A 22,603-nucleotide genomic window follows, 5' to 3' on the forward strand; every position below is an offset into this window, starting at 1 on the left:
TTTACAAGGACATTTGAAGGTCATTGCACATTTGGATTCACTGATTACACACACACACACACACTGAATTCACACATTCTCCAAGGTTCATAGTGGCGGGTATTTCCACACGAGTGGGATGCATAGTGTTTCCATGGAGATCTATTTTTAGCCACTGAAAAAAAAGGCCTCCTGTTAAAATATGCCATCATGTTGCGACTGACTGGGGAAAAAAAAGGTAGAGCAGTATAAAGTTTTTTTTGGTCTTGTGTTTCATGTCCCTGTCTGGTACATTTGGAAAGAGGATGTTAGGTCGATGCCATTTGTCAAAACACGTTTGAATCACAGCCTGCAACATTTGACACATCAGCGAATTAGCAGCCATGAATTATAGAGATGTGAGAGCGCCACCGACAGCCGCAGTACACCAATAAAGAAAAAACTGCTTAACATGCATTTAAAAACATATATTCATAACACGCAGCTGGCTTTAAAAAACAAATATATAGATATACTTTCTTCAGATTTAGATCATAAAACGTGACATGATGACCCAGCACATTTGCAATTAATCACAAATATATGTTTGCAGTATCAGCTCCTGTTATATAGAGGATCTGTGACTGCCATTTTTGCAGTCGGTTCTTAAAAACATTCTCCCTACAGTGGATCCTTAATTAGAATTGTTGCACAAAGACTTTTAAAAACAGCCATTCACTCCTGTCATATGGAGTTTTTGACACAACAAATAAACTGAAAGCTCAAAATTCTCAAAAAAAAGTTTTTGGTGGGTTGCTGGTCACAAAACGCACCTCACATACTCACATGTTTCACAATTTGGGTCGTTGCTGGTCATTGAGTGGTGATGGTGGGTCCTGCAGCCAAAACCAGAACCACTGGTCTATTTGATCGGAGTACTCCGCTGTTTTTTTAGGACACACTGGAAAAACAGTAGTCAACGATCCTCTATATTACAGGAGTGCTCTGAAATTTTTAAGGAAAATTTGTTCAAAATCCAACTACATTTTTGTAGTAGCAGGGTTGAAAAAATACACCATCTTGGACATTTTTGCTTGGCTATGATGATTATGACGTTTTTAGTCAATGTTTAAACTTTGTTTCATGCTAAGAATGTGCTTTTTAGCTAAGAATGCTTGTGTAGTTATGAAAGTATATGGTTGCAAATATGGAAAAGTGATTTGATGGCTTGCAACCATCAATACCGCAGCATGCTGTGGGCATTTTTATTTTTATTTTTATTTTTATTTTTATTTTTATTTTTATTTTTATTTTTATTTTTATTTTTATTTTTATTTTTATTTTTATTTTTATTTTTATTTTTATTTTTATTTTTATTTTTATTTTTATTTTTATTTTTATTTTTATTTTTATTTTTATTTTTATTTCATCATCATCATCATCATCAATCATGCTTTATTCTCTTCACTCCATTTTGTAATCCTTGGACAATTATTCACATGAATTCACACCAAACCTTCCCTTTCTTATCTATGATATATACCCTGTGTGTGTGTTTGCGTGTTATTGGCAGGCTTAACAACATCTTACACTTAATCATGTGTAGGGTTGTTGTGAGTCATCTGTGCATCAGCTCACCATTTCTAAGTCCACATCCTGAGCCATTAGGATTGAGCATCCATCCCACAGGAGTTTATTAATACCCTAACTAAGACTGCAGTAATGCTTTGCTATTGTAACACAAGAGTATATGAGTATTTTGGTAATAATATTTTGGCTGCACGGTGTTTGAGTGGTTAGCATGTTGTCAGACAGTTTGTATGTTCTCCCCGTGTGTGCGGGGTTATTTTCCGGTTAATGTTTTCCCATAATACATTCCATCCAAGCAAAATATTCCTTGGAGAACAAGTGCATAGAAAATACAGTACATGGATAGATGGCTGTCTCTGTCCACTAGAGGGAGCCAGAGGAGCCCACAGGGAGGCTGACGTCATTGCAGCATCCCAGCAGGCACCAATTTAGTTTGTTGAATAGGATGTAAGGTATTAAGTATTTTTCACTATACAGTATTAAACCACTTTTTTTGTCAATCGCTGCTGTGATACATTTTTCAATACTCAAAAAATAATGATAATCCATTTTTCCAAATCCGAAAATTTGCATGGTATGGACATCTTTTACAGTAAATCTTTATTCCAACCTTCATATAGCTCCTTTAATGAATCCTCATTATTGTTAATAATGATTAACATATAATACAGATGACTTCTACATTGTTTTGCTAGTCTTGCAGTAATAATAACAATAATAGAATAATAATAATAATTATTATTATTATGTTAATATATATAATATTTAATAAATATAAACATTAGCACATTCCATGTTGGTGCTAAGTCTGCTAATGATCGGTATGTTACTTTTAACTGTGAATTTATGGCATAGAAATGATAATTTTTTTTTAATTTCCTCCACAGAAGAAGAATAAACCTTTGTGCTGCAAATGAGGAACTATTTTTTATTGATAAAGGGCAGGAAAGGTCACTCATTGTGCTGAAAGTGACTCCAGTTCAATGAAAGTTTACCCGGCAACAGCACGCTGACAACGCACACACACACACAAACGCTGAGCATGTGCTGGCGGCCACGACTGCCTGAGATGCACAGGCACGCACATGTGTGATGTGAGGCGGGCTGTTGTGGAGATCAATGAGTGAGCATGCTACTCCCTCTCACAGAGACAATTAAAAGAGACTGGATAATGAGGCTATTTATAGACATGTCTATTTAGAAGCAGGGCATTCTCCGACATGGGGTGCAACAGCATGTCTCGCATTCTATCAGCATTTTTTTTTTTTTCATGCATGTCACGTTGCGGTGCTACATTCTAGCAATATTTGCCTTCTTTTTTTTGGTGCATTTTGCACAGATGCTAAGGGAAAGTGCATGTCATGCTGCGGCGACGTTATCAGGTGCAATCCAGGGACCCTCCTGGGAGAACCGGTGACGCACAGCAGCATGACATAACGTTGTCTGAGAGAGAAACACAGCGGGGGGGAATGCTAGTGTATGTTGTGTGCAACCAAATCATGAAAAGATTATCTGTGTGAATGTGTTTATTATTATGGTTTGCAGCGATCTAGCATTGAAGTACACTGCCTCTGAGGTAAAAAAAAAAAAACAAAAAACATAACAAAGGATTGCAGAATATTTATGTAAAGTTGCTGAGGAGGTGTTGGAGGTCAGAGCGCTTCTTTTTAAGCAGTGTTATATAAGTAAGGAATGCTCCGTGACTCAAAGTGGTAATTAGAGCAGGAATGGTGGAGAAGAAGAAAAACGATCGATGACATAGCTGAGCGAAGTCAAGATCCAAGTGTAACAGTCATAATAGTCATAAAGTAGTTTGATTACTGTTCTGGACTCCTGTTTCCATATCCAATTGAGCAGAATAATGATGCCCCGAGGGATTGAAGAGTTATAAAAGCTTCTTTAGACAGCAAACTAGTTGAGACTGAATCAACAGCGCCTTAGCTGTCTGCAGCTAAATACTGCACTCTTACATATCGACTACTTATTAATTAATTATTATTAATTATTATGTTTATCCCTATCCAAACTAGCATCATCTGTTGGGATTTTTTTGAAAAAAAATACAGTACAATTGTAAATTAATCATAATAATGCTTAGTTTTTACGTATATAACTGCAGTGTATTCATTTAACAATACCATCAAAATGAATTATTATTATTTCATTGTACATATGTGTCTACAAAGGCACAAAAATATAATAATACCAATATAATTATGTTGCTCTATCTATGAAACATATTGAATATAAATATTTGATTACTTTTATTGTATTAATTTATCATAAAGTAAAAAAAATCTATACCATAAAAAATAATTTAATAAGATAATAAATAAACAATAAATAAATGAGATGTAAAATAAAATAATAAATTTAAATAATTATTAAATCAGGCCTTGGGCGTTTATAGAAATAAATATTATGTTCATAATATTCTAATGGCATATGATAATATACCTAAAATGTTAAAAACTTAAAGAAAATTTCCCTGATAATGCATATATATTATTATATATTTGTATTGAAAATTGTTCTACACTATCCTCACTATCCTCTTTTTGACCGTGCCTGTGTCCTTGCGTCTTTCAGGCCTGGCAGGTGTCCAAGGTGACCTGGACAAGAGGAAAGAAATATTTGGGAAAAACCTGATACCTCCAAAGAAGCCAAAAACCTTCCTGCAGCTGGTATGGGAGGCCCTGCAGGACGTCACCCTCATCATCCTGGAGGTCGCTGCCCTCGTTTCCCTGGGTCTTTCCTTCTACCACCCGCCTGGAGAGAGCAGCGGAGAGTGTGAGTACGCCATCATGTTTAATGTGTTGTCTTGTCCGGTTGTATTGTTGTTGTTTATATAGCACAATTTGTTCTCCCCGTGCATGCGTGGGTTTTCTCTGGGTACTCTGGTTTCCTCCCCCATTCCAAAAACATGCTAGGTTAATTGGTGACTCCAAATTGTCCATAGGTATGAATGTGAGTGTGAATGGTTGTTTGTCTATATGTGCCCTGTGATTGGCTGGCGACCAGTCCAGGGTGTACCCCGCCTCTCGCCCAAAGACAGCTGGGATAGGCTCCAGCACGCTTGTGACCCTCGTGAGGATTAGTGGTAGGGAATGAATGTATGAATGAGCACATTTCCAATAGTAAACAGCCAAAGTGCTGTACAGCAGCCAATAAAACTCAAACTACACAAAACATATCCAATAATAACTAGTACAATACGAGTACAAAAGCAATGACACTAATAAAATGGTAAAAAAAAAATCAAAACAATGCCAGGTTAATGCGTGTTAAAAGCCAGATTTATTTATAATTTTTAAATTAATTTAAATTAATTTTTAATATATTTTTTTTATTTCTAACAATCTTCATGAAAAAGTAACATTTTCATAAAGATTTCAATACTTGAATAGACCTGCGACATATCGCCCTGAAATTTAAAATGTGTTTAAAAGCAACTTTCAGCTGGACCTCTTTGTTCTAGCGGGAACGTAAACATACAATAAGTCACATAAATATGAAGGACAGCATCCAACATCCAACCACATCCTGTAAGTAACAGGTAACCAATATAAGCAGCATAACTGGAGCATAATAATTGGGAATGCATTGTAGTGAAGGAGAACGTCCGGACAAAACTGAGATGTCACGTGTTCTATTATCATGACCACTTTAAGGAGATCTGTTCACTAGCAACCAAAGCAAACATGGAATTACAACAAAGCACATCAAGTCACACCTCAAATTAAGAGTCCAGATGATGGCTTTCCAGATCTGTAATCTTTTTCTCAACATGTACCCCATATGCTGATATAATATCCCAAAAACGTATTTTTTTAAATCAGGAATTAGCATAAATTCACTCTATGTTTGCATGAAGATTAGTTGATCTTCATCTTTGACAATGAATCATACCTTGTATTATGTATACTGTACGTATGTAACTCATTCTTTCATTTTCTACCGCTTTTCCTCACAAGGGTTGCGGGGGGTGTTGGAGCCTATCCAAGCTGTCTTCAAGTGAGAGGCGGGGTACACCCTGGACTGGTCGCCAGCCAATCACAGGGCACATATAGACAAACAACCATTCACACTCACATTCATACCTATGGACAATTTGGAGTCGCCAATTAACCTAGCATGTTTTTGGAATGTGGGAGGAAACCGGAGTACCCGGAGAAAACCCACGCATGCACGGGGAGAACATGCAAACTCCACACAGAGATGGCCGAGGGTGGAATTGAACCCTGGTCTCCTAGCTGTGAGGCCTGTGCGCTAACCACTCGTCCGCCGTGTAGCCCTGTATGTAGTACGTAACTATTTGTCAAAATACCCATCTTACAGGTGGTTTATTCATTTATCAATTTATCTTTTATCTTTACCTTTTTGACATCACATCCTAATTGCATTGGAGATGAAGAGGTATCTTGAGTCACGTGACTCACCCAGAACACTCCTATGTCTGTACCCGTACCCGTTGAGATGCCAAAAGGCAGGTTAATGAAGTGTTGAGTAGGACAAATAACCTTGAGCGCTTACTGTCCATACAACCTCACGAGGCGTGAAACAGGAAATGAAGAGCATAAGGAGGCGCTGAGTCAGCAACATAAGTCAAGTTCTCCTGCCGAATGCGGGATTATGAGACTAATGGAAGTGCCAGAAGGGAGCAGTCATCAATTTCAAAAAACTTTCGAAAAGGTGACCAAATTGACTGCATTGTCTTTACTGTGTTGTTTTATAAATGACTTTTTGGACATACCAAAACCAGAAATCACCAGTATTATTATTTTTTGGTTTACAACACATGGCTCAACTGCAATGGACGGGCTGCGGGATCACTGCAGGGGCACAAGAGACAGACATCACGTTAAACATAGCATGCTACAGAGCTAACTAGTTAGCCTCCACTGTGTTTATTATAAACTCAACTCAACTTAAGTGTGGAAGAATGTAACTTACTTAACTGAAAAGTAACTTAACTAACTAATTAATATAATTTTAGTACTACTAATATAATTTTAGTTTAATCAATGAATCAGTCAGCAGTATTTTTTGGTTTTTTAATATTAGATATCTGCACAGTGGATGAGTGGTTAGCATGTTGGCCACACAATCAGGATATCGGGAAGATCTGGGTTCAAATCACCTCTTGGCATATCTGTATGGAGTTTGCATGTTCTCCCCGTGTGTGGTACTCCGGTTTCCTCCCACATTCCAAAAACATGCTAGGTTAATTGGCGACTCCAAATTGTCCATAGGTATGAATGTGAGTGTGAATGGTTGTTTGTCTATATGTACCCTGTGATTGGCTGGAAGACTGCAAGAGTAGAATAATGGAGGGGAAAAAACATACATCACTAGGGAATGAAATCAATGTGTTAGCAGTATTTTTCTAGCTCTAAGAAATGTAATGTAAATGAGTCAAAGTGGATTATCAGACGTCTTGGGTTGGATTTCAGCACCACTGACAGCAACAACGGCTATTATTCAATTGCAAAGCAACACACGCTGCTTTTATTGATCCACTGATAGGTTGATGGAAGTCAAATTTCAAACGGTAAATAAATAGCAAATAAAATGTTCACAGCAGGAAGTCTATTGCATGAGCCGCCAGTGTTTTCTAGCCCAAATCAAATGAGTCTTTTTTTTTTTTTTTTTTTAACTCAACTAGCCAGGAGTGTGTTGCACAGTGATGGCTCCCAGAGTATTACATGAAGACGAGTGGGAATAGGCCTTGTTTCCTTCCCAAATATGCCACGCTCCGTCAGCGCGCTTCTTCCACACTGCAGGGCAGCCGTCTGAAGTGAAGCAAACAAATGAGCAGAAAAGAAATCTCCCAAGGTCATTTCAGCCAGAGTCCATTTCATTTCAGAAGTTGTCTTTTTTTTTTTTTTTTTGCTGGCAGACACACAAGATGCAGATGGAGAACTTTTTTTTTTACGCTACTACGCCATGGATGAGTGTATGTAATCTACGTATGTCTCGGATGTCTCACGGGGGTGCTGGAGCCTATCCCAGCTGTCTTTGAGCGAGAGGCGGGGTACACCCTGGACTGGTGGCCAGCCAATCACAGGGCACATATAGACAAACAACCATTCACACTCACATTCATACCTATGGACAATTTGGAGTCGCCAATTAATACTTTATATTTGAAGTCGTTTTTGCTTCAATACCGTAGTATTTTTACAGATCCTGTGTGCTAAGTGTGTTGGGTCAAGCCCTCCACTGCAGCATATGGTGGTGTCAGTCTGAGTAAAGGGAGTCACACCCACTCAAATGTATAAATAATGTATAAAGGTGCCATCTATTTGAGGTGTGGTGTTTATTTTCAAGTGACAATTAATTGAGAGTGGTGGTAAACGCAATTTAATCCCACATCTCAACCCCTTTTTTCTTTCAATGCAGCTTGCGGCTCGGCGAAAGGTGCCGTGGAAGGCGAGGGCGAGGCGGAGGCGGGCTGGATCGAAGGTGCCGCCATCCTCCTCTCTGTGGTGTGCGTAGTGCTGGTGACCGCCTTCAACGACTGGTCCAAAGAGAAGCAGTTCCGTGGGCTGCAGAGCCGCATCGAACAGGAGCAAAAGTTCCAGGTGGTGCGTGGCAGCCAAGTCATCCAGTTGCCCGTGGCGGATATACTGGTGGGGGACATCGCACAAATCAAATATGGTGGGTGTTCACCTCATGTGGTTGTTCACCTAAATAATGGCAGATATTTTGCTGCTTTGAAACAACAAAGTGTTCCACTTCCTGTTCTACGGTTATCATCACACAGTACTCTTCTGTAAGGACATATGAAATGATGAACTTTGGTGTGCTTGACAGGTGATCTGCTTCCTGCTGACGGAGTCCTGATTCAGGGCAATGACCTTAAGATTGACGAGTCGTCGCTGACTGGAGAGTCTGATCACGTGAAGAAGTCTGCGGACAAGGACCCCATGTTGCTGTCTGGTATGATGAACCTTCAACAGTGTCTGTCACCTATGAAGTCAACACGAACATGTTGAAATAAATACACAATTACATTGAAAAAGAAACCAATATGATTATGAAATTAGTTGAGGGGTGGATGTTAAAGGTCCCCTATTATGCCAAAGTCGCTTTTTAATGACTTGATAATGTAATATAACAGTAATATGTGTCTCTAGAGTAAGGGTGTCCAAAGTGGCTGTTTTTTATTTTTATTTGACGTGCGGAACATTCTAAGAATATAATTTAACAAGGCAAATCAGCTGTATAATAAAGAATAAAGTCAAAATATTAATATAAAAAGTTTTAATTTCACGAGAATAATGCCATAGGTATTATGGGGAAAAAAATAAGTCATTTTAAGGTTGAAATATTCAAGAAAAGTCATAGTATAATGAGAAACAAATGAAACAAAAATAAAGTTATAATTTTATGGGAATAAAGTCATAACATTGGAAGAATAAAATTTCCATAAAGACAGTTGAAATAGTCGGAAAATTACAAAAAAAAAATTATTTTACAAGAATAAAGTCAAAATATTAAGAGAAAAAAAAATCCTATTCTAATGAGGAAAAAAAGTCACAATTGTACTAGAATAAACTAATAATATTATGAGAAGAAATAATGTCATGAAAATTTGTTATTTTTAAGTTTGCACCACCCTTTTTGTGACCACCAAACGTGATCACTTTTAAGAGAAATGACCCTCAAGTGACCCTCCTTCCTCTTGAACATGATACCAGCTCAGACCAGCATCAGACATGGGAGCTGTAGGTCCTTGATGCTACAGTGTTGTATGTGATATAGGGCATCGATTACTTAAGTGTAGACATACAGACTACGTAAAGTGGACAAACAGCTCATTAGCATATATGCTCCAGACACACTAAATGGCATACAAAAAAAAATAATAATTGCCCAAATACCAGCTAGAAGAATTTCGAAGTATGGCACCTCTAAGTCTATTTTGGGTAATTGTTGAAAAATGATCTAATATGGGACCTTAAAAAATGATGCAATACAATAAAACATCATCCAGTCTTTTTCCCTTTACAAATGTGTGCAATTCATTACCTTGCCATGAAGTCATAGAAACCAACAGCATCGTTAATTCTCATCTCCAGGCTTGGCGTCCGCTATCTTTATGGCAAATTTGAAGCATTTGCAGCATCAGATAAGATAGCCCACATTCTTTCTAGCTGGAGGAGTGGCACAATATCTCTGATAAGCAAAATGTGGATTAATCTCTCGTTAGCATTTTGGATAATTAGCAGTGTGGCGTTTTGCCGCCTTCATTAATTAGCCTCAAATTCACCCACATTCTCCCAAAGGTTAATCATGCTATGTGTGTGTGTGTGTGTGTGTGTGTGTGTGTGTGCAAAGCTTCAGTCCTGACATTGTTTGAGGGGTTTCACACTATTATCATGAAATATGTCACAACTATAGCTCATTAGATAAATATTTTAGGACAAAGAAATCAGTAATCCTCTTTAGTGAATGTAAGCAAGCTGTTCATTTTAGAGGAAGGATTAAATTTAATTTTTTGGACCTGGAAAAGAGCTTATTATTAGTGACTTGAAACAATATTACTATTTTGGCACATAGTGGAACGTACCACAATATATTAACTGGACAGTTTATTATGTACAGATAAGCATTACGATATTATGTGGTTTTAATTTAGCAATGTCATTATAATTATGGTTGTGTTGTTTCTTAATAACTAAAAGCTAAATAACTCAATAATCTAAATGTGAGAAACACCTCTCAGTAAGACTCCAACCACAAAAATAAAATAAAATAAAATAAAATAAAATAAAATAAAATAAAATAAAATAAAATAAAATAAAATAAAATAAAATAAAATAAAATAAAATAAAAATTTAAAAAATAATTTGCATATTTTGGATTGTATTATTATCCTCTGGTTGGCTGTGAGATGTCAGATGGTTATCCTGCCTAATAGTGAGAACCATTCATTTGAGCTAAGGCCAAATATTTCTTTAAAACTACTGAAAGTAGTACAGTAAGTCATGAAATACCCTTAAATGTATATAAATATATACCCCTAGGCACCCATGTGATGGAGGGGTCGGGGCGCATGGTGGTGACCGCAGTGGGCGTCAACTCTCAGACTGGAATCATCTTCACGTTGTTGGGGGCCGGCGTCGAGGAGGAGGAGAAGAAAGAAAAGAAAGGCAAGACCTTTTAGGTTATTTTTAGAAAAAAAAAAACAACATGAGCCATACAGTAAATGTTTCCTGGCATAAAAGAACATAATTGTATGTAAACTATTTACAAATGGACTATGAAACTAAAGTGCATACTCAGTGATGGTTGGCTTGTGAGCTGCAGTTGAGCTGCAGGAGACTTCTTGTCCTTTACTCTCTCATTGTTCCACATTTGCCTTGAAGGAGGCGCACTGGAAGACGGACACCAGAACACAGGTATAGTATTCTCTTTGTCTGACCCTACGGGTGGTGGCACTCTCTTCCCTATTAATGATAGAATCCCCCCCACCCCATAAATCACCTTCTTCTCAGGTTGTGCATCTTTTTAAGTGTGAGAACATAATTACAGATGTCTATTTGTGTTTTTTTTGTATATATCCTTGCTGTCCCAATGAGCCTCAGTAGTTTGCAGAAATGTTAAAAAATTATAAGAAGTAAACATTGCCATGCACGACTGAGGAGGGCAAACGAAAATTGCCAGCATTTCCCATTCTGGAAGTAATCAAAAATGCCATTTCAGGCCAAATGGTAAAATGTAGACTGCTCCAAAAATGATCTTGTGTTTAATCCATTCCAGTTCTACAGGTAGCAACTCTCAAATATGTTTTAGCTAGACGTGGATGATGTTACAGATTTTGGTGTCACATGAATACAGGGCGACCCGGGTTCAATTCCACCCTCGGCCATCTCTGTGTGGAGTTTGCATGATCTCCCCGTGCATGCGTAGGTTTTCTCCCACCTTCCAAAAACATGCTAGGTTAATTGGCCACTACAAATTGTCCATAGGTATGAATGTGAGTGTGAATGGTTGTTTGTCTATATGTGCCCTGTGATTGGCTCTCTACCAGTCCAGGGTGTACCCCGCCTCTTGCCCAAAGACAGCTGGGATAGGCTTCAGCACCCCCGCAACCCTCGTGAGGAGAAGTGGTACAAAATGAACGAATGAATGAATACAGGGCCAGTATTGCCGATACAATACATTTTTTTCATTTTTAGATAATTATTGCAACCAGAAGGCGGCACGGTGGTCGAGTGGTTAACGCACAGACCTCACAGCTAGGAGACCAGGGTTCAATCCCACTCTCGGCCATCTCTGTGTGGAGTTTGCATGTTCTCCCCGTGCATGCGTGGGTTTTCTCCGGGTACTCCGGTTTCCTCCCACATTCCAAAAACATGCTAGGTTAATTGGTGACTCCAAATTGTCCATAGGTATGAATGTGAGTGTGAATGGTTGTTTGTCTATATGTGCCCTGTGATTGGCTGGCGACCAGTCCAGGGTATACCCCGCCTCCAGCCCGAAGACAGCTGGGATAGGTTCCCTCATGAGGAAAAAGCGGTAGAAAATGAATGAATGAATGAATTGCAACAAGAATAAAACCAAATCCAAATAGTTCTTTGAACAAATATATTTTTAAACAATATCTACAGGGAATTATGATTCAGCAGTAACTGAGCAATACACTTTTACTGCAAATGTTGGTCTGAAATAGGAGAAGAATGTCAACGACCAGCTAGCAGGAGTTGGGAACGGTCAAAAGTCCTATTATTTATTTTTGCCATCCGTGGGTGGTTTTGGAACGTAACGCCTTCAGTTCGCCTCCTGTCTTCTAAGTTCACCGAGCGTTTTGACATGAACACACTTTGTATATTCTCCAAAATATGCCAGAACTACACTGCAATCAGTTTTTTTCGAAAGAAGAAAAGCCAAAGTGACCACATCTAATGACTCCATAAAGCTAAACACTTAAATCATTGGGCCGGAAAAACGGCCAGGAGGCATCTATCTGATTTTTTTACTCCATTAAAATGAATTCAACTTTCGCTTTGCAAAGTTGAAGTGGCAGCTGCCCAACTAAAAAAAAAAATTCAAATCCCTGCAGGGGAGTAACTTTTCGGAGTCAGCGCTGCTTATGTTTGCACAGCATGAACGTATTGGTTCATTTCCATTCAAAATCTAATCTCACCAATATGTGTTCCATGTCTGTCCGATGTTGTTTGCTGTGTTCACTTCTATTAAATATATTGACAAATACCTCACATTAATGTCAGGCAGAAGTTTACAGATGCTTTTTCAGGTGCATCTAAACTTATGACTGGTACTGTGTGTTTCATGTAATATGCTGACAATCTTAAATGTCCTATAACTATGTTATTTCTGTTCTGTTGTTTGTGTGTGTTGATGTGTGTGTGTGTTTCTGTTCATGTATGTGGGGCTGCCATTGTTACTGGCTAGACTGCTCGCACCCCCCCATCCACCCCATCGCCACTATAGCCACGGATGGGGCAGCAGGCTTTAACGCCCCTGGCGGTGCCAACCTCATTAATGGTAGGTTGATCTCTTTCTGTCTGATCATCTTTGGCCATGCATCTCTTACTCCCCTACTTTGGGTTTCCATACACTTTCCTACTGTCTGGACTTGTTTGTTTGTGTGTTTGACCCCCCCCCCCCCCCCATACTGTGTTATTGATGGTCCAGTATCTCAACTGGTCAGAAGCTATAATACAGGGGTGTCCAAAGTGTGGTAAAAATAAATCCATTAAATATTAATTGTCACCTACAACATAAAGCTATAATTCTTCTGGATTTCTAGATTCTTCTGGCCCTCGCTAAACTGGATTTACACGACTCAAAAAAAAAGAAAAACTAATAATTGCCAGATTCTGTAATTGGCGCCAGGTGAAAATCTACCTCTGCATGCGCGTTCAAATATCTTCTGCGCTACTCAGCTGTTGTGTGTACTGTTGTTTACAAAGAAGTCATCATCAATATTTATGTATGATGACAGAGCAGTTTGCTCTTTACTGCTGTTACAACATTGGTTCTGTCGGCCATGTGATTTGACCATGTGACCAAATAGAGCTACATTTTCCTACTTTTATTATTTACAAAAAAGGTTAACATTTTATTTGAAATAATAAAGTTAAAAAAATTTGAGCATTTGAATTTTTGGAAAAAAAATCAAATAAATATTTAAAATAGAATCAAATGTTTTTATTTTATTTTTTAACTTCTTATGCACTCAAAAAGATTAATAAAGCCAAAATCATTACCTTTCAAATTTCAACTTTTTTGTGGTTTAGCTAAACAGTATAAACAGTTGAAGTATAACACAACTTAATTAACAATTAACCCCTGTGCTGTAAATTCAGACTATGTTGCAGAATAGATTAGATGTTTTGCAGTAGCACTAGTAGTAGTAGTAGTAATTTCCCATGGGTGTGTTTTTTAATTCATTATATACTATACTATGTTGACAGAATATATTCCAGACAAAAGATATCCCATTCTATAGATTATACACATTTAGACGAGGCACGATTCCAATGCTAGGATATTCGACTCCATGTATTTCTTTGTATTAGTTGGAATTTACCTAATTTTCAACGCTTTGTATTGAGTTGTGGACTCTGATAGAGCAGCTACACACAATAACCTGCACAGAAATCTGCAGCCTATGATCAGAGCCATGCAAAACTTTTTTCATGGCTCACTTCCCAATGCGCAAAACCTCATTATCTGATGCTTTCCTGCGAATGAGCAGCCGCAACTTTCATTGACTAGCTATTTAGCTTCCTTGATAGTAGAAATGAACAATGAAACAGCATGATGACTGATGACTAATGTCGACATCGGTCACATTTATTCATCTGAATAGCAAAATCATCCAAAAGAGCCGTCATTTTCATTTCCTCAGGGATCACTTACAGAACAAATCCTCCTTCTCTCTGCCTTTTCAAATAATAAAAGATGAACTCCTTTCACCGTCGCACCGGGGCGTCTCCTTGGAGACCGGAGTCGTGGCAGGCCGGTTATTTGTGTAATGGCGACCTTGCCGCATCCCGGGATGGAACGGTTGTCATTTGTCATGGTCAGGTCCACTCTTTATTCCAAACCCATGACGGCGATTGCGGCACTGCTATTGTGTCTCCATCATGTCTTATTTCTTCCACGATGTATGCTTATCTTTGACATTATCGGTCATGGAGAACATTGCGGTGTGTGATGGAAGATTTATTGCCTGGCAAATGTAATGTTTAGCTCGTCTTTCCTTTGAACAAGACTCTAAATTAAATTCTCTGTCCCAAAACTTAAGTTTAGATTTTTTTTCCTCCTTATATAACTTCATCGTGTGGGAGGCTTTTTTGTTTTTTTCTGACTTTCAAGCTTATGCTCTCTCTCTCTCTCTCTCTCTCTCTCTCTCTCTCTCTCTCTCACACACACACACACACACTTTGTATGCATATGTGTCTGTTCATGATCTTGCATGCACACACACACTTTATGCGCACTGTCTCCTGTGTGTAGTGTCAATGTTTAGCGCTAAATGTTGTAATGATGTGCAAAATACAGCGGAACCTTGGTTAGCGTCATTAGCATCATGTTAACCAAATACATTTTTCTCATACGAAATGATGTGAGTCCAATTGCTCCATTTCAAAAAGCCAAACATGTTAACTTGAAATACATTATTATAGTTTTACATGCAGAAAACAATTCAAAATGCATATAAAGGTAAAAGTCACTTTGAATTGAAGGTAACCTAAAGTACCTTAAATGTTGCTTTATCCCTTTCATTTGTAATTTATATGCAGTTAAATAGTTTTATACATGTAAAACAATAATTGTGAAACGACAAAAAATATGTTTTGTGTTGAATCAACTGTTAAAGACATCATAAATGGGCGATGTGATGTTGTCACTGCCAGTTTCAGTTGCCATTTTGTTTAGCTAGCTAATAGGATGCTAACCAGGAAGTACATTTTTGATTAAAAAAATACATTAAGAACACAATTGGACTCATGTAGTGTATTAACAACAACACAAGATAGTACACTAACCTGAGAATGCATACATACATACAGACACAAAATTATGGTATACATTTTCAAAATTAAGCAAAAAAAAAACAACTAGCTAACCAGAGTGGACGCTAACCGAGGTTCCACTGTATACGATAAAAATGCACATACTACAGTACACAGCCATCACAACCACTTTAGTGTATCTTCTCAAGGGACAGTAGTATAGAGATGGATATTCTTTAGAGTAGTCAGTGTACATCTTATCCATTTACTATCTGCTGAAATGAGTCAACACGTTTAAGTCAAATTGTCTAAATATGGCAACCCAAATGCCGTATGGCAAATTGTTCATTTGTTAGCAGTGAGTAAACACAATTGTTATTGTTAATTCTTATTGTATTGTCTCATGAGGAGATGCTAGTTTTTTTTTAATTAATGCAATCACAAAACACTCACCTATCACTTTCTATGTTGCAAAAATGTATTAAAAGTCATTTTCCTGTCTCCCTGTTTTTTATGTGCTTTTTTCCATGGGAGTGGTACCTCACTGTTTTCGTCCTTCTTTGTTGACTTGTCTGCCTTGGTTATTGTTGTTGTTACTGTCTTGTATGTCTCCATCATAGGTAAAATGCAAGATGGCAATATGGAGAGCAACCAGATTAAAGGTAATCGCACCATATCTCTCATTTCCTCCTTCTCCCCTTCCTCTTCTTCCTCTTATGGTGTGCAGTGTACGCTGTGGGTCAAATGCAGGTTGAAAGCCGACATTAAATTCTCCAGGAGGATTGTGCACGTCTTGAAGTTTTCCCAGACAATTAAATAGTTCCTTGTTGTTGTCCCCCCCTTACTTGACCCTTCTTGTCTTATTAGCTTCTACCACATCCTCTTCTCCCCTACTGCTCATGCTGCCACTGCTGTGTCGTCCTCCTCTTCTCGTTGTTCTTGTTGTGTTGTCGTGCAAGCAGCAGCCTCTGTGACATGTTCATGTCCGAAACCATCCCAAAATTCACCAATCGACCCAGTGTCATCACTGCAAACTACAACCCTTTTGACACAGAACCTTGGGTCAACATGAATTACGTACTTCTATGTAAATGTGGCCTACATGGTAAAAGGAAACAGAATACACAGTTTTGGCATTTTTTTTCATGACATGCTACATTTGGAGGAGAGAGGGACCCAAGTGGAAGAGTGAGAAGAGATACAGAAGGTGTAGAATTTTAACTACCTGGGGTCAACAGTTCAGAACAATGGAGATTGTGAAAAGGAGGTGAAGAAGCGTGTGCAGGCAGGATGGAACAGGTAGAGAAAAGTGTCAGACATAATGTGTGATTGAAGAGTTTCAGCTAAAAAAACAGAAAAAGCCAGGAAGCAGAACTGTAGGTAGCAGAGATGAGGATGCCGAGGTTCTCATCGGGAGTGACCAGGATGGATAGGATCAGGAATGAGTACATGAGAGGGATATTACATTTTAGAGGCCTTGGAGATAAAGTCAGAGAGGCCAGACTGAGATGGTTGGGACATGTCCAGAGGAGAGATAGTGAATATATTGGTAGAAGGATGCTGCGTTTAGAGCTGCCAGGTAGGAGGTTTATGGATGTAGTGAAGGAGGACACGAGGGTAGTTGGTGTGAGAGAGACACATGCAGAAGACAGGGTTGGATGGAGGAGATTGATTTGCTGTGGTGACCCCTGAAGGGAAAAGCCCAAAGAGAAAGAAGAAGCTACATTTGGAGGAATAGACTCAATCAGATCAAGATGGATTTTGTTCTTGAGCTTTAATCGTGATGCATTAAACACAGGACATTAGGTTGTGAGTTGAATATTATTATTTTTTAATTATAAAAAATAACCATACTATATATATATGTCAATAATAAAATTGTTTAAAATTAAAATTGTATTTATTTATTATTATTTAGTACTGTTTAAGAATATATAAAATATGTGAAAAATAAATGTGAACAAATTAGAACTAAAACATTAACACAATGATGGTTAGTTAAACACAGAAAGCTGAACTGGAAATTATGACATTTTTAATGTAGTTTTTTGTTTTTAAATTATTTTTGTTATTATTCCTACTATTTTATTCTATAGTATTCAATGGTTAATAATTCTATGTGATAATATTATATATGATATGATACTAGAAAATAATAGTTAATAAATGAGACTCTGTACTACTTTAATTATTGTTTTTGTAATAATAATACTTATTCTTATCATTCTATTTTGTATTTTCTATTCAGTAGTTAAGTCTGTAATTAACTGTATTAAATCATATTTTTCTATTTTTAAAATCTTGCCTTTACTTAGTTAGACTAAAGACATTATTACATACTGTATTATTGCATCATTTTGAAATATACATTAAATCATGTAAAATAACTTTTTAATAGAAAACAAATATAATTCATATGTACAAAAAGTAGTTGTCTGTACATCTGGTAATCCTTTCTTCTCATTTGTGTTTATTGATAATATTTCTGAATATATCCTTGTTCCTTGTGACATTGTTGTACTAATTAATATTTGTATTTGATGTTGTTCCCAATTATGACAAAACGCCATATTTACGTAATTTCTTTCCATCTTTTCTTTCAAGTGAGCACCTAACTCCCTGTTTTTCCCCTTCTTGATGTTCCGCCTTTCGGAAAGTCACCTTTTCCTAACAGCGCCGCGTGCTGTGGCTCTCTGTGCTCTATGCAGTGAAGAAGCAGGACGGCGCCGCCGCCATGGAGATGCAGCCTCTGAAGAGCGCCGAGGGAGGAGAGGAGGAGAAAGAGAGAAAGAAGGTGTCCATCCCCAAGAAGGAGAAGTCTGTGCTGCAGGGGAAGCTCACCAAGCTGGCTGTCCAGATCGGCAAAGCAGGTAGAGCAAAGGGAAACCATGCAGACACCCAGGAACCTTCAATGTCAAATGTTTGTTTTTTTTTTGTGTGGAAACTTCATTTTAGGTAGAAAAATCAGTACTGGTAACACTAAACACATACATCCAAATATCTGATGATACTTTGTGTGTGAGGACCTACCTCTTTCCAATACAGTTGATGATGTGGAGAAGTCACATGTGCATCATTTCTAGAAGCACATGTCCACATTGGTGCAGCCGTGACATGGAACATACATGTAAAGGTCTCATCATAGCAAAGGCCTTCATTGAGGCGCTATTTTAGTGCAAGCCTTATTTTTTCCTTTTCTGAGAATTCCTTCAAGAAGCTCTTGTTGTCATAGTGACATAGCCCTTACATCAGCCCGTGATGGCGTGAGTGACGGAATGAGGACGTGGTGTCGGAACAATGTGATGCTGTTGGATGGATTAGCATAGATCCGGCACGCTTGGATCCTAAGGTGCTCTTGGCGCACAGATTCTTTTGGACTTTGTTCATGGCGGGAATTTGTGTTATTCCCCGGTGTGTGTTTTTTTTTTGTGTGGCGTACTATCATTTCTCTGATGGTGCTGCTACAGAGCATGCTTTGAAGTTGTGCGAGGTGACTTGAGGTTCAGCGAAGTGCAGAAAAAATCGGGACATGTGGTGACTCATGCAGATATCCTAAGCTTCTCTGACAAGACTGAAATGTACTCACCAGACACTTCATTAGGTACACCTATGTCGTCTATTCAGCGCCTGCAGCTGTAAATCTGATAAAACTAGCCCATCTCTACCAACTTTACTCATTTGAGTAAAGTTGGTAAACAGGATTGAAAGTAACATAAAATTAGCACAAAAAAAAAAATTCTTCGTATTTGTTTATCATCTTTATATATGTTTTAACGCTGTAAAATCCCTCACCATACACGTTACACTTTTCTAGCATGAACAGATATTAACATGTCCTCCCATTTCTCTCTTTAGACACTTTCAAAGTTTACATTTCCTTAGAATTTTAATGAATAACCTACTTGGTTAGATTGAAGAAATTACTGACTCACTGACCGTGGCTTTTCGCTATTCGACTGTGGTGTTTTTGTGTCCTTGTTGACGCATGTTGCATCTGCTGTTGTGTAATCATCCCTTTAAGTCGTACTCTGGGAGCCAAGTATTTGTTTGTTCCAGCTATGTTGTTTCCATTGCTTCGGTGTAGCTTCGGTCCAGGGGTCCGGCTGACTTCTTATACCATTTGGGTGCAGAACGTTTCGTCTGCATTGCAGGTTTTGACAGTCGGAGTGTTCATAGTTGCATGGTTGGCTATTGTTTACTGTATTGGCTGTCGCAAACCTAGTGAGGATAAGGGCATGCAAAATAAATGAATGAACAAATGGCCGCTATCGAGAAAATTGTCTTTTCAGGGACATGCATGATACTTAGCAACTAACTGTCAATGTAAGTCATTGAACATTTGCATTATCATTATAAAACTTTGAGGATATCTGTATTACATGTATTCTAGCATGTCTTCCAAAGCATTTTGGCCACAACCCATAGGGGCCGCCACAATACAACCACAAATGCACCTAAGGGTGAAAGGGGATCATTTCCAAGCACTGCAAAACAGCTTCCCTCTCAGTTTCCCCACACAAAAACCCTCCACCCCCCCCCCCCCCAAACGAACTGCTTTATGAAAAAAATATCAATATTTCCAGCTGAGGGAATTGCTCACATTTGCCATCTCTATTTAAGCCAAACACAAAGACTGATTAAAGAACTTGCTGACCTGATGCACTGGCTCCTAAGCCATGTTTGAATGATTGTACTCTATATTTACTCTTAAGTGTACTTGCTCTTAGTCACCAGCAATGTTGGGCAAGTTACTATCTATACTTAGTACTTCTTTCCCTCAAAAACATTTGAAATAGTCATTGATTATATTAAAAGCTTTTATTTTTGACACTGTTACCCCAACAATGGTGACAAGATGCAGTGGATTTCCACTTTAATTGAGTTGGCAATATTTGCCGGGCGTGTGGTCAATACAGCAAATAACCGCCGGGTTCTGTAATTATTTAAAAACATTGGCATTAACTTGTGTGTGGCTCTACACAACCTCTTAATGTATTTTTTTATGAACTCCAGAAGGTGGCAGTAGCCGTTGGAAGTACAAAGTAAATCCTCACCTTGTACCGCTCAGTGCGCTAAATGTCAGTTATACTCCTGTACTGTTGTTTTCTATGAACTCATGGGTGGTATTAATGTTCCTTAAAGGCATTACAACTTTGGTTTTGTTGCTGTTGTGTTGCAGCAAAATACTTGTTATATACTCTAAGTGATTTTCAACAAGTGTGCCGAGAAATCGTCAGGTGTGCCGTGAGGAATTATTCAATATCACTTTTTTTAATTAACATGTAGTAATAATTTTCTGCAAATATTATGTCATTGTCGCGTGTCATTGGTGTAAAGACTGGCAGAGCAATGTAATATTGGTCCGTGTGGCAACACGTAGCTGATTGCCTCGTTCCTCGAATAGACTTAGTGATGCACGTGAGAGGTAGTGGTGACATTTTGGAACATTGTTGGTTTAATTAGTATGCGGATCAAAAGGATCTGCTGTGACGAGTCCGTAATCAGGAAAAAGCTGAAAGAAGCAAATAATGTTGGTTATTGGTGTTCCGCAATATTTTTCCAACGTAAAAAACGTGCCGTTGCTCAAAAATAATAATAATACATTTTATTTGTATAGCGCTTTTCAAAATACTCAAAGACACTTTACAGAAGAATGGAGTTGAATAAAGCAAGTAAACAGAATAGAAGACACACCAAAATACAACATTCATTGATTAATACACAGTTAAAACATGAGTAAAAGCGGGGCGGGGCACAAAAAAGGTTGAAAAACACTGCTCTAAATTACCATCTGGGCAAAGAGTTTTACTTTTTACACTTTTTCATGCCCTCCAAATTATCGTTAAAGTAAAAAAAAAAAAGTACCTCACAGAAAACTTGCCTGCGATCCACTTTTGGGTTGCGACCCGCAAGTTGAGAATGACTACTTTAGTCCGTATAGCTGACATGAAGTTGATTGAGTCTCTTTGTAAGACTAACACCATGTTATTCTTCCAGGGTTGCTCATGTCGGCCATCACGGTCATCATCCTGGTCCTGTACTTCGTCATTGATGCCTTCATCGTCCAGAAGCGTCCTTGGCTACCCGAGTGCACTCCCATCTACATCCAGTACTTTGTCAAGTTCTTCATCATTGGTGTCACCGTGCTGGTAGTGGCCGTGCCTGAGGGTTTACCACTGGCTGTCACCATCTCCCTGGCTTACTCCGTCAAGGTGATGATACTGCAATATTACACCATTAGTATTTGTCGAGATGACTCCTACTTACTTCTTCTTTAAACAGAAAATGATGAAAGACAACAACTTGGTTCGCCACCTGGACGCATGCGAAACGATGGGCAATGCCACCGCCATCTGCTCAGACAAGACGGGCACGCTCACCACCAACCGCATGACAGCCGTGCAGTGTTATGTTGCAGACGTGCACTACAAGGAGATCCCCGAGCCGGGGGTCCTACCGCCTAAATCACTGGACCTGCTCGTCAACTCCATCTCCATCAACAGCGCCTACACCTCTAAGATACTGGTTAGTACATGTTTTCCTTGAATGCAGTATTTCTATATTCCACCATGAGATTTGGTGCTATTATGTATATACTGTATTTATTGCATGGTGACCGGGGAGACCGGAGTTAGATTCCACCCTCGGACATCTCTGTGTGGAGTTTGCATGTTCTCCCCGTGCATGCGTGGGTTTTCTCTGGGTACTCCGGTTTCCTCCCACATTCCAAAAACATGCTAGGTTAATTGGCGACTCCAAATTGTCCATATGTATGAATGTGAGTGTGAATGGTTGTTTGTCTATATGTGCCCTGTGATTGGCTGGCGACCAGTCCAGGGTGTACACCACCTACCTCTCACCCTAAGACAGCTGGGATAGGCTCCAGCACCTCTGTGCCCCTCATGAGGATAAGTGGTAGAAAATGAATGAATGAATGAATGAATGTATTTACTAGTGACATAGCACGGTGGACGAGTGGTTAGCATGTAGGCCACAAAGTCACGAGATCAGGTTTCATTCTCTCGCATCTCTGCGTGGAGTTTGAAGTTTGAAGAAAA

General features: G+C 38.6%; 1 protein-coding gene across 7 annotated transcripts in view; it reads left to right on the top strand.

Moving 5' to 3' along the window:
* atp2b2 (ATPase plasma membrane Ca2+ transporting 2) overlaps window positions 1-22,603 on the top strand; it is a 75,054-nt gene that overhangs the window by 26,047 nt on the left and 26,404 nt on the right. For 3 of the 7 annotated variants that reach the window (XM_058054533.2, XM_058054535.2, XM_058054537.2), the window contains 10 exons: window positions 4,138-4,338; window positions 7,951-8,208; window positions 8,365-8,490; window positions 10,581-10,706; window positions 10,923-10,955; window positions 12,973-13,065; window positions 16,166-16,207; window positions 18,254-18,415; window positions 21,543-21,757; window positions 21,828-22,070. In XM_058054533.2, the coding sequence (XP_057910516.2) occupies window positions 4,138-4,338; window positions 7,951-8,208; window positions 8,365-8,490; window positions 10,581-10,706; window positions 10,923-10,955; window positions 12,973-13,065; window positions 16,166-16,207; window positions 18,254-18,415; window positions 21,543-21,757; window positions 21,828-22,070 (1,499 nt within the window). The remainder of the gene's footprint in view (window positions 1-4,137; window positions 4,339-7,950; window positions 8,209-8,364; window positions 8,491-10,580; window positions 10,707-10,922; window positions 10,956-12,972; window positions 13,066-16,165; window positions 16,208-18,253; window positions 18,416-21,542; window positions 21,758-21,827; window positions 22,071-22,603) is intronic. The other 4 variants (XM_078798610.1, XM_078798609.1, XM_058054536.2 and 1 more) reach the window with 3 other exon arrangements.

Source organism: Doryrhamphus excisus, linkage group LG18, assembly GCF_037039965.1.
Source record: "Doryrhamphus excisus strain RoL-2023G ecotype Guam linkage group LG18, RoL_Dexc_Guam_v1.1, whole genome shotgun sequence".
NCBI lineage: Eukaryota > Metazoa > Chordata > Actinopteri > Syngnathiformes > Syngnathidae > Doryrhamphus > Doryrhamphus excisus.